At 38.1% G+C, this 15,739-nt stretch overlaps 1 protein-coding gene across 4 annotated transcripts in view; it reads left to right on the top strand.

The window, feature by feature from the left end:
* Positions 1 to 15,739, top strand: part of VPS8 (VPS8 subunit of CORVET complex) — a 249,831-nt gene that overhangs the window by 182,856 nt on the left and 51,236 nt on the right. For all 4 annotated transcript variants that reach the window (XM_049628447.1, XM_049628448.1, XM_049628449.1 and 1 more), the window contains 3 exons: positions 5,500 to 5,580; positions 7,401 to 7,570; positions 9,625 to 9,790. In XM_049628447.1, coding sequence (XP_049484404.1) covers positions 5,500 to 5,580; positions 7,401 to 7,570; positions 9,625 to 9,790 — 417 coding nt within the window. The remainder of the gene's footprint in view (positions 1 to 5,499; positions 5,581 to 7,400; positions 7,571 to 9,624; positions 9,791 to 15,739) is intronic.

Genomic DNA, 15,739 nt, shown 5'->3' with positions numbered 1-15,739 from the left:
AGCTGTACATGCAATATCTACCAAGACCATACTCTGGGCTATAAAGCAAGTGTCCATAAATCCAGTGTTTTGGATTTTAATCATTCTAATAGATGTGTAGTGGTCTCTCGTTGTTTTAATGTGCAGTCCCCTAATGAACTGTGACATTGAACACCTTTTCATGTTGCTCATTTGCCATCTGTGTCCCCGTTGGTAAGGTGTCTGTTCAGATCTTTGGCCCGCTTTTTAGTCGGGTTTGGAGGTTCTTTTTATTGTTGAGTTTTAAGAGTTCTTTGTATATTTTTTATACAAGTGTTTTGTCAGATATGTTTTGCCCTTGTTTCTCCCAGTTGGTAGCTTGTCTTTTCATGCTCTCAACAGATCTTTTCATGAAGCAGTTTTTTAATTTGATTGATTGATTGATTGATTGATAAATTTTTTAATGTTTATTTATTTTTGAGAGAGACAGAGACAGATCGCAAGCTGGGGAGGGGCAGAGAGAGAGAGGGAGACACAGAATCTGAAGCAGGCTCCAGGCTCCGAGCTGTCAGCACAGAGCCCGATGCGGGGCTTGAACTCACGAACTGTGAGATCATGATCTGGGCCGAAGCTGGACACTCAACTGACTGAGCCACCCAGGCGCCCCAGAAGTTTTTTAATTTTAATGAGGTCCAACTTTTCAGGGTTTTTTTTCATGGATTGTGCTTTTATTTATTTATTTTTTAATGTTTATTTTGAGAGAGAGAGCATGCACATGTGCGCATACGAGCAGGGAAGGGGCAGAGAGAGAATCCCAAACAGGCTCCGCACAGCACAGAGCCCAATGCAGGGTTCAACCTCACGAACCATGAGATTGTGACTAGAGCCTAAATCAAGAGTTGGAAGCCTAACCAGCTGAGCAACCCAGGCACCCTAATGGATTGTGCTTTTAGTGTTGTATCTAAAAACTCATCCTCAAACCCAGGATCACCTAGATTTGTTTCTCCATGTTCTAGAAGTTATAAAGTTTGGCATTTTACATTTTAGGTCTATGATCCATTTTGAGTTAATTTTTGTGAAAGATAGAAGGTCAGTGTCTGGAGTTCTTTTTTTCCATGTGGATGTCCAGTTCTTCCAGCACCACTTGTTGAAAGGACTGTCCATTTCTTCACTGAATAGCCTTTGGTCAGTTGACTGTATTTATGGGGCATGATTTCAGAGTCCTCTATTCTTTTCCAGTGATCTATTTGTTTAGTCATTTGCCATTGTGACATTGTCTTGATTATTGTAGCTTCATAGTAAATCCAAAAGTCAGGTAGTGTCAGTCCTCTGATCTTGTCCTTCTTCAGTATTGTGTTAGCTATTTTGGGTTTTTTGCCTTTCCATATAAACTATAGAATAATTTTGTCTCTATGCATAAAATAACTTGCTAGCATTTTGATAGAGATTGTCTGGTTTTGTCTGGGTAATGCTGGCCTCATCAAATAAGTAGAAAATGTTTTCTTTTCTTCTGTTTTCTGAAACATTGTAGAATATTGATATAATTTCTTCTTAAATATTTGGTAGAATAAACCAATGAAAAACCATGTGGGCCTGGTGCCTTCTGTTTTGAAATGTTCTTAATTAAGGATTCGGTTTGGTTAAGAGACACAGGCCTTGTTTATCTATTTCCCCTTGTATGAGTTTTGGTAGATAGTGTCTTTCAAGGTACTGATCCTTTACATCTAAGTTATCAAGAACTCTAACCGGAATTTTTATGTTCTTAGGATTTGGGGCATTTTTTTTTTCTAATGTTTGTTTATTTTTGAGAGACACAGAGCATGAACAGGGAAGGGGCAAAGAGAGAGGGAGACACAGAATCTGAAGCAGGCTCCACGCTCTGAGCTATCAGCACAGAGACCGATGCGGGGCTGGAACTCACGAACCCTGAGATCATGACCTTAGCCAAAGTTGGAAACTTAACTGATTGAGCCACCCAGGCATCCCCGTTTTTTGTTTTTTTTTGAAATCTTGTCCCTTATCATTTTTTTGTCTGCCCCAGTTTTTAATGCACTGTAAGTTTTCTCCAGTAGAATATTTTCTAGAACATTTCCTATGTTCATAGTCCATACTCAACAAATATTAGTTGGCTCAATCACCTCATGTTTTGGGGTAGTTCTAAGCAGTTTATAAAGCACTTTTGTGTTCTTTATCTCCTTTGATCTCTGTATACACTAACTTTCCTTAGTTTACTCACTTATTAGGTGGGCATAGCTAGAACATTAACTGAACTCCAAATTTTAGGCCTCCCATACCTAACACCAGCCCACACCAGCTCTGGTGTACTTCAGATCCACCTCCCTTTATCAGGCCCCTTGGAGAGAAGAGAGGGAGTGACAGTTATTTAGACAAGCAGTTGCTCACATAATTAGTTTTTCCAGAGGAGATGTTCTCATGATAAGAGGTTCTCAAAGATCTTCTTGACCTCTAAATGTTTATTCAAACTGATGCCTGGCACCTGAATTGTGCAGGCTTCTTCCATGAACATTAGATGGTAAGTTAGTGTTTTTAAGGGAACATGTTTATGTTACATATATTCTGTCTTCCCCACTTGGTTTTATTGATCTTTACTCTATGGCAAAAAGTAATTCTTGTGTTCTGGGAAGCTGTTTATGACTGTCTTACTGAGGAAATTAAAGCAAACAAATGATTTATATGCTAACCTGCTGAGGGCATTATTCATATTTTAAAGTAATGCTTGATTAGTAACGATTTTAATTATAAAACAAACCACATACATGCTACAGTAGGTTCCAGAAAAAGCAAGATGGGGGAAAGTGGTCATCACGTCTTTTGCCAAAGAACTTTTTAAAAAATGAGTTGAAGAGAAACCTCAGTAGTTATTCATTGCTAAAGAATCTAACTGACATCTTTGGGAAATAATTGGAAAAGCTAGTGGATTGTGTACATGCTGTGCTAGAAGCCTTGAGCTCCCTTTTGCATTCTATAATTTATATGTTGCCACAGCATGAGGTAATTTTCATGATTTTGCTTTTAAATTATGCATATTAAAGTGAAATGTACTGATACAAATATAGACATGACCTATAAAGATTTTTTCCTTTCCCCAGAATTTAACCTTTTAAAGACCTTTTTATTCTCCAAACCACCCTTGTCATAAACAAATGACAGAGCTTTTCTGGGCTAGAGCTTATTAGTGTATCAGATGTATATAGTATGGTAGATACTGTAATACATATTTTTTGTAATAAAGTATTACACTGTCTCTTGATACTTTGACAAATAGGTGTACTTATTAAGAGCTTGACCAAAAGCATAATTGAGTATAAGCTTAGAAGCATTAACATGTATCTATTTTTATGCAAAAAAAAGAAAACAAAAAATTATCTGGTGAGTATATGGCCTGAGTTGTTTTTCTAATAAAAGATTAATATCTTGTGCTGCTCTCACCCAACTGAAAGTACTGAAAAACAATCTCGGTTAGAAACTGTGCCCACCCAGTCTTCAAGAACCATCATCAGAGCCTAGAAGAGAAAAGGAAGCAAATACTCAGACTATGTGGCATAAGAGCAGAAAAACAGTTTCTTCTCACATTCCTGAACCTCTCTCCAATGTTTTTCCTGTTTTACAGTCTTTTCTTAACATCTAAACTCCGAATTACTCTTTTTTTTTATTACAGTCAAATTTTATTTTATTTTTTTTATTAATATATGAAATTTATTGTCAAATTGGTTTCCATACAACACCCAGTGCTCATCCCAAAAGGTGCCCTCCTCAATACCCATCACCCACCCTCCCCTCCCCCCCCCCCCCTCCCTCCCACCCCCCATCAACCCTCAGTTTGTTCTCAGTTTTTAACAGTCTCTTATGCTTTGGCTCTCTCCCACTCTAACCTCTTTTTTTTTTTTTAATGCACCAAGATTTTAATAACTGCCACTCTCTAAGAAGTAGCCAGAAAGGTTACCTACATTTTCCAGCAAACATTAGCTTATTATTTAGTTTATCAGTCTATGTATCTAACTTGGGAGATCAGTATAACATATTAATTAAAAACATGGTTTCTGAAGTACCTAGGTTCAAATCCCAGTTTATCTGTGTAATAGTTTTGTGATCTTAGAGAATTTTACTTAACCTTTCTGAGCTTGAATTTCTTCATTTATAAATGTTCTGGAAGGAGTGTAATGATATGGTACATATAAGAAGTACGGAGTACCGTGCTTGGCATGTGCTACCCACTTAAATAAATAGCTATATTCATCATTACTGTATGGTTGGGCTCCCCTGTTTGGCATGGGAGAATCATTTATGTCAGACATAATCCCATATTAGAGTAAAGTAATAGATTTGACATAATCATTTATTAGCAATGTTTTAATTATAATTCTGGGCCTAGCCAAAGGTGCGGTAAAATGATCACTCAAATAGGCCGATGGAGATAAAAGTTGCATAATACAACTTAGCGGTAGAGCAATTTGGCAGTATATATCGATACCCATAAAAACCTTCTTTGAATCTGTAATTCCCTTTCTAGAAATCTCTAAAGAAAGAATGAGAGATTTAGACTAAAATTTACAGCCACCAGCATTTGACAATTGTGAGTGGGAGTTAGGAAGGGGGAGGCAAACTTACATGTCCAGCAGTAGAGAAGGGTTGAATGACAAGTGATATTTTTACATGATTCATATTCTGTAGCTGTTATGAAATATTTGATATGGGAAACTTCTCACAATATACTGTTATAAAAGTATGTAAAATGCTCAAATTTTGTACACTAAGAAATACATCTCTCCCTCTTGCCCTTTGTCTCCTTTCCCAGAAACAAGACTGGAAAAATGTGCATCAAAATATCAACAGTGTTTATCTCTGTGTGGCTGGATTTCAGTTTTTTGTGTCTATTTTTTGAATTGTTTTTATACATTTCAGTTTTTTTTCCAGATTGTACCTACTAAACAAGTTACTTGGCATACCCCATAGGAAAAGCAGTGAAGGGGAGATTGGTTGAGTATGTGTTGTTGATCAGTAGTGACTTTATTGAAAAAAGCTTTAAAAAACTGAAAGTTGCTCCTTGGATCCAAAAATTAATCTCCTAAACTGAAACGATTTAGTTGGTGGGAGCCAGGAGGGGGCCAGGTGTGGGTCATAGAAGGGGTTGTTGGACAGATTCTGGCATTCAGGTGGACATCAGTTTTAATGTAGCAGATAAATAAGAGCTCAAAGAGGCATGGGTGATGTTTAATATAAAGAAGGAGAGGAAGCTTCTTGCAGAAACAAAACCAGGGTGAACTTTAATTACACTTGCACAAAGATTATTAGGTAAGGGGCTCATATCATTTAAATTTTATTTTATCTTTTTTTTCAAAATATTTATGATGGACAGAGGGAGACTGATACACATTTCTAGTGGAAGGTTCATGAAAGAATAAATATTTTGTGACTGTAGAAAAGTACTTGAGTATTTGGCTCTTTCTGATAACTTATATATTAAAGTGATTTTAAAATATCAAGAACAAAATTACACGTTTGCAACTTTTTTCTCATTAGGATCCAGTTTACGGAAAAGGAAAACTTGGAGAAATCCAGGGACTCATTCTGGGAATGTTGGATACCTTTAACTATGAACAAGTAAGCTTTCTATTTCTGAGGCTGTCCTAAGGTAAAAAGAAGCTATTTCTTTTTTCTTTGCACCCATACTTTTTCTTTAAAAATTCCTATTTAATGGAAGTTTGGTAGATTGAAGTGTATGCTTTTTAAAAGCTTATAAATCTCTTGGCCTTAATTAATATGTATATACACACACAGAGATATTGTAGAATGTGGAAATGTATCAAATTTGGACTCATTTTATTCATTGGGAATGGAACAGTTCTTTTTTTCTAAGTGAAAAGTGTGAGAAATATTCTGGAAAATAATTGAATGGAAGAATGTAACCATGAAAAGGAAGAGTCAGCATGAGTATAGAAATTGCAAAATAAAATTAAATGAATTTTCTTTCAAACGTTCTGAAGCAGATGATTGCCACTAACCAAAAGTGGTCATTAGTCTTTGTTTAACTCAAAACTGCCTATAGCATTGATTCTCAGTAGGAGCCACCATGGTATACAGATTTTTTTCTTAGTATACTTCAAAGTGACTCATGAAGCCACCTAAGAAGAGCACCATTTAGGTATGGTAGATACAGTATCTGCTTCTTTAATAATCTGAGAGAAAAAAAGAAAAATTGGGGTGACAGAGCTTTTCTTAGGGTGATGAAGAACTACAGTTTTGCCAAGCATAGCCCAGTGAAACAGATACCCCTGCAGGCATGCACTCCGTGTTGGCAGAAGGGAAGCTGAGAACAAGGCAGAAAATGTTTGCAAACTTTGGAAGAGCAGGAAAAGATAGGGTTGATTGGAAAGAATTACAGTGGTAAGACTGTTAGACCTAAAAATTCTCCATTACAGGTAAAATTAAAGGACTAGGCTTATAGCAAGGAGGATGGGCAGTATGTCTTCCCCTTTGGGACTGACAAAAAAGAGCCCAGCTGCACATCTGAATGATAGATATGAATGTTGAGAATTAGAGTATGTAAGCAACATAAGCACACAAAGTATTAAAAAGACTTAATGTGATAGCTATGAAAATGTCTTTATGTGACTTACTGACAGATGTCACAGTCTTAAGTAGATTCAAATGACTTGTAAGTGCTGATCAGGAAAATGTGATCTTTCTGCCCAAGGGAGATGAAAACTGAGGAACGGCCATCAGCTTTTTCAGTGAAAGGTTATTTGAAATATTGCCATGGATGCAGTTTCTATAAAAAAAAAAAATCGGGGTTTTTGGTTGTTTGTTGTAACACTTTGAGCCATTCAGAGGGAACTTATTAGAAAAATGTAATTAAAAAATAGGTTTGTATTTATCTAGTCATTCGAAAGCCATCAGTGCTGAGTTAAGCCACAGAATGGCAGAGCACACATTTCTCAGTAGAAACTAATGATAGCCTTTTAATAAATATTTTGAGACTCTCGATGTATGCCCTTGTCATTTCTTGCACATTAAAGTTAACCACTTAAATTTGGGAGTATTTAGGGTTTGTTTTTATTAATGTTATGCCTTCATAGTATATTCTTTTTTTAAAAAAAACATTTATTTTTGAGACAGAGACAGAGCATGAACGGGGGAGGGTCAGAGAGAGGGGGACACAGAATCTGAAACAGGCTCCAGGCTCTGAGCTGTCAGCACAGAGCCCAACGCGGGGCTCGAACTCACAGACCGCGAGATCATGACCTGAGCCGAAGTCGGCCGCTTAACCGACTGAGCCACGCAGGTGCCCCAGATAGTATATTCTAATTTCAATTGTTTGTGGTAAAAAACCAAACAAGTGTCTCTCCTCATTCACCTCCTCCCATCTCTTTCACTTAAAGAACCATTTTTGTGTGTTTGGTTTCTGTTTTGGTCTTTCCTAGACTCTGCTGGAAACAACTACTAGCCTTCTAAACCAAGATCTCCATTGGTCATTGTGTAACCTGAGAGCTTCAGTCACCAGAGGACTGAATCCCAAGCAGGATTACTGCTCTATTTGTTTGCAGCAGTACAAGAGACGCCAAGAAATGGCGGATGAAATCATTGTCTTTAGGTAATCAAGGGAAGGAAATGTTACACATACAGTGTGCGACATGTATGGTATTACCAGGCAGGTATACATGTGGATACACAGCTCTAGTCAGTCTTTCCAGCAGTGAACAAAACAGGGCAAAGTTCCACCCTCATAGACCTTACATTCTGCTTAGGGTTTGGGAGAATATATGGTGTAAAGGCAATAAAAGATGGACTCTGGAACCACGCTTTTTGAGTTCCCATCCTGTTTCTGCCACTTGCTAGCTGTGAGACTTTGAACATGTTATTTAATCTCTTTACATCTTAGTTTCCTTATCTGTAAATTGGGATAATAATGGTACCTTTTTCTTAGCTTATTGTGAATATTAAATGAGATAAATTACATAAGACACTTGTAATCGTGTTGACATAGCAAGAGCTATGTAAGTGTTATAACTTCTATTAGTATAGACACAGGAAGATTAGCAGATTTGGTAGTTGGAAGGGAAAGAAGCTCTCATCACACAAAAAGCCCACGAAAGAGTGCTTGGTGGGGGAAGACATTTTATACAGAGTAGTCTTGGAAGGCATCACTGTTAAGGTGACTTAATAACAATTTAAAAATTAATAAAAATGTAATAATTACCATGAATAAAATAAAATATGGTGTAAAGGAATGTTGGGAGCTACTAATTTCTAAAGAGTAACTAGGGAAAGTCTCACTAGTTTAGTGACATTTGAGTAGAGACCTAAGGGAAGTGGCCGTGCAGTATCAGGGGGGTGCCCCAGGCAGAGGATCAGCAAGGGCAGACACCTTGAGGCTAGAGCTTGGTCACATACTTGGAGAGTAATGAGTGAGTAGGCTTGTGCTGGCGAAGCAGAGTGAAGGAAAGGGAAGATGATAACAGTTGACTTCAGAAGAACAGAGGCCAAATTATATAGCAACTGGGTCATTATAAAGGGTTAAACTTTTACTCTGAGATGAGAAGCCATTGGATGGTTTTGAGGATAGGTTTGACGTCTGGCCTGTGTCTTAAGGATCTCTTTGCTATGTTGAGAATGGACTACAGAAGTTCAAGGGTGAAAGCAGGGAAACCATTTAGGTTATTGCAGTAATCCAAGTGAGAGATGGCCCAAGGTGGTAGTAATGAAGTAAGAAGTGGTAGGATTCTGGACATATTTTAAAGGTAGAGCTGGTAAGATTTGTTTATAGATTGCATGTGAGGTGTGAAAGAAAGAGAATAGTGAAGGATGATGCCAAACTTTTTGGCCTGAGAAACTGGAAGAATGTAGTTGTTGAGGTAGGAAAGGTTGGATGAGAGCAATGCAGTTGGGGTAGAGCAGAGTGAAATCAAGAATTTGGTTTGACACATGTTAGAGTTAAGATGCCTGTAAGATATCCCATCCACACATAGGTGGCATTTTAAAGCTATGGAACTGGAGTAATCACTGAAAGAGCAAGCGTAGCTCTAGAAGAAAAAAAGTAGAGAAAGACTGTAAAGACTATAGAAAAGAATTGACTTCTGAGGTAGTCCAACATTTCAGGCTGGAGAGTTGAGGAGCAATCAGTAAAGATGACAGAGAATTATACTCAACACTCACTTTAGGGAGGCTCACTTAGCAATCAGCAGGGAGTTTCTTCTTAGGAATAGTGTAAGAATTACTGCAGCCCTGACAGTTTTGTATTAATCAAATCACAACTGTTGCCTTGGATTTGATGAGGCAGACCACTCATGTTGTTACCAAGCTACTTAAATCATTAGGGCTTTCCCCAATTGCATTTTTTTCATACTTGCTAAAAACATTTCATAGTTTGAGAAACGAACAGAAGTTCAAGTCATCTCCCACGTGGTTTGTAGTCAAGAGAATTGTGATTCTGTTCCTGCTCCCAACGTAGGTGTGCAAATACGTGAGTCTGGATTTTAAAAAAGAGAGGACGGCAACAAATAAATTTCCTTTCTTCTTAACTATACAACAGTCAGTGTATTACAACTTACCGGAAGTCTTTGCCACTTATAAATACACTCTAGCATAGCTTATGTTTGGAGATTTTATGTTAAGGAAAAGTGCAAATTGGTTGCCTTTATTTTGCAGCTGTGGCCATTTGTATCACTCATTCTGTCTGCAAAACAAAGAGTGCACCATAGAAACTGAGGGGCGGACAAGATGGACATGCTACAAATGCAGCTCAAGTAACAAAGCAGGGAAATTAAGTGAAAATTCATCTGAAATTAAAAAGGGGAAGACAGCCCCGTCACAGGTAAGACTTGTTTTCACGGCAAGATGGAGATAGTCTTTTCTTACCAGGGTCTTTCGGGCCTGGCCTCGTTTTTCTTGTAGACCTCAGCAACTTTACCTCGTTGGTATCTAGTGCATGACACCTTCTGTTCAGTTCTATTTAGTATTTGAAGAACTTCTCCTCCTTGCCCTACGCTGAAAATAGGGATTTAAGACATTTTAAAGGCAGAAGACATTTTCTTCTCTGAAGAAGTTTAAGATCCACTTGAAGGGGGCGGGGGGGATGTACATACATGAGCCTCCTTAAGCCTTTGACAAAGTAAGAGGTCAGCAAGTACTGATGGCTACCTGTGTGCTCGAGAGCAGAGCTGTCCCTCTTCAGTGGGACCAGTGGACAAGCTAAGTGCACATGTGCTCTGTGCGTGGCTCTCTCAGCTGGGTAACTTTCTTCAAAGAACTTGATGCAGTAGTGTTCATTTGAGAATTTGTCATTGCCTTTGGAGTTCGACTCATGGACTAGATACAACTGTTGTTCATTTGACAGCCTTTCTTTTTTCCTTCTTAAGCAGGCAGTGGTGCATTTGAACTCTGCTGCTTAATAACTTTTGGGAGAACAGAACTTGGCAACACGAGGGGCCCAGTGTGGAGGAGGAGCCGCTGCTAGGACCAGCACTTGATCATTATTCTATTCTCAATTTATTTCCTCTTCGGAGTGAGAAGAGGTGTCACGGTTGCCATTTCTTGCTCCTTCCTCTGTGCCCCCACCTTGTAGTTGGCCTTAACATCACTTAGTGAAAAGTGGAACCTGTTGATCTTCTGTCCATGTTCTGTCAGCTTTCAGTGCTGCGTCAGAGGTAGACCCAGAAAAAAACTTTGACCTAGTTTCTCCCAGATAACGGTTCAGAATTTTTATACTCTGGTGGTAGACGTTCATTTATATTTGTCAAGTATGTACAAAACAGTGTGCCAGGCACTGTGCTAAATGCTGGGGGTATAGTGGTAGACACGAATTTGTCTCATGGAGTACACAACCAATGAAGTTACAAACAGACTTTGAATAAGTATTCTCAAGTTCTTTCTGGCGCCAAATGCGTGGTATCTTTTCCAACACCAGGTCTGACACTAATTCTGTCAGTACTCTGACACCAGCTGGGTGTCCAGTAATTCAATTCTGACACTGACTATCAGGAGTTAGCGTCAGATTCCACAGGTTCAAGGGCTCATTCACATGAGCCTACCCTTACTTCAAACATCAGTTGCAAATGGAATGTCCAGTTACCTACCCTTCTGTCTGACTTGGCAGAGTCAGAGATTCCCGTGACCAATCCCCCAGCAGTTTGACAATGCACCAGGAGCAACTCCTGGAACTTTATATTTGCCTGTTTAGAAGAGGATCCAACTCAGGAACAGACATCGGAAAAAATGAGCAGGGCAAGGTATGGAGGGAGAAGGGTTCTTCCTTGTCCTCTCCCAGCACACTACCTTCCCAGTACCTCAGTGTGTTCACCAACTCAGAAGCTCCTTGAACCTGGCTGCTTCAGGGCTTCTGTGGCAGTCTCATTATGTAACCATGATTGATTAAATCATTGGCCATTGGTGATTATACTCCATCTCTAGCCCTTCTCCCCTCCCTAGAAGTTGGGGATGAAGGGCAAGCAGGGGAGGGTAGAGCCTCTAAGCATGACCTGATCTTTGTAATGACGAGCCCCCAACTTGAAGCAATCTAGGCATCCACAGCTACCAGTCATCTCATTAGTATACAGAAGGCACTCTTATCACTCAGGAGATTCCAGGAGTTTAAGGAGCTATGTACCAGAAACCAGGGACAAAGACCAAATATTTATCTTTTTATTGTGCCACAAGTACTTGGAGATGAACTATGCTGTAAGAGCAGGCAGTGAGTGGACTTAGTAGACATGAAAAATCATGGAAGGCTTCCTGGAAGTGCCATGTTAGCTTCCCCTGAAGGAAAAGAGACAAGCTAGACAAGTTTAGGTTCAATGGTGGGTAGAAAGAGGGATACTGTAGACTGAGGGAACCATATATATAGAACAGACATAACCTCTCTGCTGTGAAGCTAGACATTGAGCATGACTGGATCAAGAATATGAAAAAATGAGTGGTATGAGGTGAGGCTGCTGTAGTAAACAGGGACCATATTAATTACTTTGATGTTTGTGCTAAAGAAAGTGTATTAAGGGGTTTTAAGGAAGGAATAATATCTGATCAGAATAGCATTTTTTTTTTCAGAGCGATATTTTTAGAGCACTCTAACTGCAGTGTAGAAAATGAAAGGGAAATAAGAACAGATGTAGGGAGACCCAAGAACACTGAAGTAATTTGGAGGAAAGAAGTGGTAACTTACACTAGAATGATAGAAGTTGGGATGGAGAAACTAGTACCTATTTGAGATGTGTTTGAGATGCGCAGAGACATCAGAACAGTTAACATGGTCCTTGCTTACCTCACCAGCTGCATCTCAGACCACTCTCTTTCACCCTGTCATCCAGTCACGTTCAACTTCCAGTTTCATGTTATTTTCTGGTTTATAGCAGAGATGCTATATTTGAGGGATAGAATTATCAGGAGTTGGTAATAAAACGGATGGGGCAGGTAAGACAGAGGGAGGAGTCAAAATTAGTACCCAGATTTCTTACTTGAACAACCGGTGGATGATGGTATCATTTACTGAGGTAGAAAGCAATAAACAAAGAACATACTTGGGAATAAGAGAAGTCATTGTTGAATTTAGAGACTTTGGCAGGACATTACAGGTAAAGATGTTCAGTATGGTTTCCAGATTGAAAATTTCATTAACTGGTCATCTAAAATGCTTCCTTGTTTGCATTTAGGGAAGGAAAGACAGATCTTATGATTTCCACCCTGTTTCCAAGCTGCATCCAAATGCAGATGAGGGAACCTTTTTTATGCAAATACTTAAGTCACATCTTGGGGCACTTCAGTTTTTTTCCTCTTTCAGTTTTATCCTGCTCATAAACCAACTTGTGATTATATGCATATAACTGCTTGGATATTACCAACTAATGTTTTTCTTTCTAGATAGTCCTCAGCTAAAATAGACCTTTTTTTCCTGTTTTAAAAAATAGTTATGTTTTATGCATGTTATTACGTATTTTAATGCATAATTTACAAGCAGTAAATTTACCTTTTGTGAGTTTTGACAGCCATCTTTTTTTTATCTTTAGCTATTTTTTTTGTATTTTTTTAATATATGAAATTTATTGTCAAATTGGTTTCCATACAACACCCAGTGCTCACCCCAAAAGGTGCCCTCTTCAATGCCCATCACCTACCCTCCCCTCCCTCCCACCCCACATCAACCCTCAGTTTGTTCTCAGTTTTTAAGAGTCTCTTATGCTTTAGCTCTCTCCCACTCTAACCTCTTTTTTTTTTTTCCTTCCCCTCCCCCATGGGTTTCTGTTAAGTTTCTCAGGATCCATATAAGAGTGAAACCATATGATATCTGTCTTTCTCTGTATGGCTTATTTCACTTAGCATCACACTCTCCAGTTCCATCCACGTTGCTACAATGGGCCATATTTCATTCTTTCCCATTGCCACGTAGTACTCCATTGTGTATATAAACCACAATTTCTTTATCCATTCATCAGTTGATGGACATTTAGGCTTTTTCCACAATTTGGCTATTGTTGAGAGTGTTGACAGCCACCTTTACAATCAAGATATAGAGCAGTGTTATAACTGACTCTCAAAAGTCCCCCATATCTCTTTGTAGTCAGTATTTCCCCCTACTCTCTATCCCTGGCAACCACTGATGCACTTTGAGTTAATTTTTACTAGGGTACAAGATAGGATTGAAGTTCATTCTTTTGCATTGAATTGCCTTGGTATCTTAGTCAAAAATCAATTGACTATGTATGTGCAGGTCTGTTTTTTGACTTTCTGTTCTTCCATTGACCTATTTATCCTTTCTCCAATATGGTAGTTTTATAGTAAATCTATCAGGTATTGTGAGTCCTCCAAGTTTTTGTTCTTACTAACATTTGGCTGTTCTAATCCCTTTGCTTTTCCATATAAATTTTAAAATCAGCTTGTCAATTTCTACAAAAAAAGTCATGCTGGAATTTTATTGGGATTGTGTTGGATCTGTTGATCAATCAATTTGGGGAGAGTTGATAGCTTAATATTGAGTCTTCCAATCCATTAACATGGTATATCTATCAATTTATTTCAATCTTCTTTGACTTATTTCACCAATGCTTTATAGTTTTTGGCATGTAAATCTTGCATGTTTTGTTTCTAAGATTTATTTCTAAGTATGTAGTTTCTTTTGATATATATTTTACAGTTTTATATTTCAATTTTCTAATTGTTCATTGCTAGGATACAGAAATACAACTTCTTTTCATATATTGATCTTGTGTCCAGTGACCAGTGACCTTACAAAGCTTACTTGTTAGTACTAATATTTTTGTTATAGGTTCTTTGGTATTTCCTACATAGATAATCAGATCATATGCAAATGAAGACTTTTATTTCTTTGTTTCCAATCTTATGCCTTTTATTTCTTTTCCTTTCCTTATTACATTGGCCTCCAGTACAGTGTTGAATAGGAATGATAAGAATAGACCTGTTTGCCTTGTTACTGATCTTAGGGGGAAAGTGTTCAATTTTTCATCATTAAGTTTAATGTTAACCACAGACATTTAGTGTGTAACCTTTATATCATGTTTTAGGAAGTTATTTTTTATTCCATGTTTTGCTGAGAAATTTTTCCTAAATAGGTGTCGAATCCTGAAGCCATTTATAGTACATTGGTTGCCTTGTACCAGCATCCCCACACCTCATACAGTGAAGAAAGATAGTAATCTATTTCATTGACTTTCCTCCTGCCTTCTCTCACGACATCTAGAAAAGGTAAATTATCTTGAAGTTGTACCTACATGTCAAAGGCAGCTTTACTTCTGAGGCTGTATGAGGCAATCCCATTCTGGAAGGGAAGAGAGATGACTCAATTTTTTCATTGTTCAGGAAACTTCAGTAAGATTACTAGTCAGATCCTCTTGAAAATCTTTCGTTGGGGCTTCTGGGTGGCTCAGTTAGTTAAGCATCTGACTCTTGGTTTTGGCTCAGGTCATGATCTCATGGTTTTGTGAGTTTGAGCCCCATATCAGGCTCTGCTGACAGTGCAGGGCCTACTTGGGATTCTTTCTCTCTCTCTGTTCCTCCCCAACTCCCGTTGTCTGTCTCTCTGAAAATAAACTTTAAAAAAAATTTTTTTAAATCTTTGATACTTGCTAATAATGAAGCAATGATTCTCAAATCATATGAAGCAGTAGTTCTAGAGTAAGAACTATTTGGGATTTCTTAAATTTTCTTCTAGCTGTCTGTGTTACTAGGATACTGTAAAAAGATCTAGTGGATTGGTAACACAAGAAGGAAAGAGAAAATTAAATTTATCAAATATATGCTGAAGATGTGTTTATGCTAGTTTCCACAATTTTATGGGAGTGATATATTCCCTATTTTATAGGAACTGGATGTAGCTCAGAGAAGGGAGGCCAATATTTGAACTCAAGGTTTTATAGGACCATTATCACCCCCAATTTTCCTACCTCCAGCCTGTTCCTATTTTTAGCATTCTGACTTGATTGAAACCTGGTAAAGCTGATTTTTAAAATACATCCATACCATATTGGCTGTGCTAATTAAGATTTCTTACCACGTGTGAGCCATTCCATTTTTAATTATAAGAAAATTTTAAATGAAAATACTAATTCTGTCTATGATGGTTTTTATTAAATTGTATTTTATGAAAGTTGTAGTTTGTGCTCTCAATTTCCTTTGAAAAATGTCAACCCTGGTCATTAAGTTCCTAGCCAGTGCAGGGAGGATCACAGAGGTGAGGGCCCAGTGACTCCAAAATCAGGTTGAGATTGCCAGTCAGTTTCCACATGTTGCTCTCTACTCCCAGGAGATACTGAATGCA

The sequence above is a fragment of the Panthera uncia genome, chromosome C2 (genome assembly GCF_023721935.1).
Source record: "Panthera uncia isolate 11264 chromosome C2, Puncia_PCG_1.0, whole genome shotgun sequence".
Lineage (NCBI taxonomy): Eukaryota > Metazoa > Chordata > Mammalia > Carnivora > Felidae > Panthera > Panthera uncia.
Note: the sequence above shows the minus strand (reverse complement) of the source record. Positions and strands in the feature narration are given on the sequence as shown.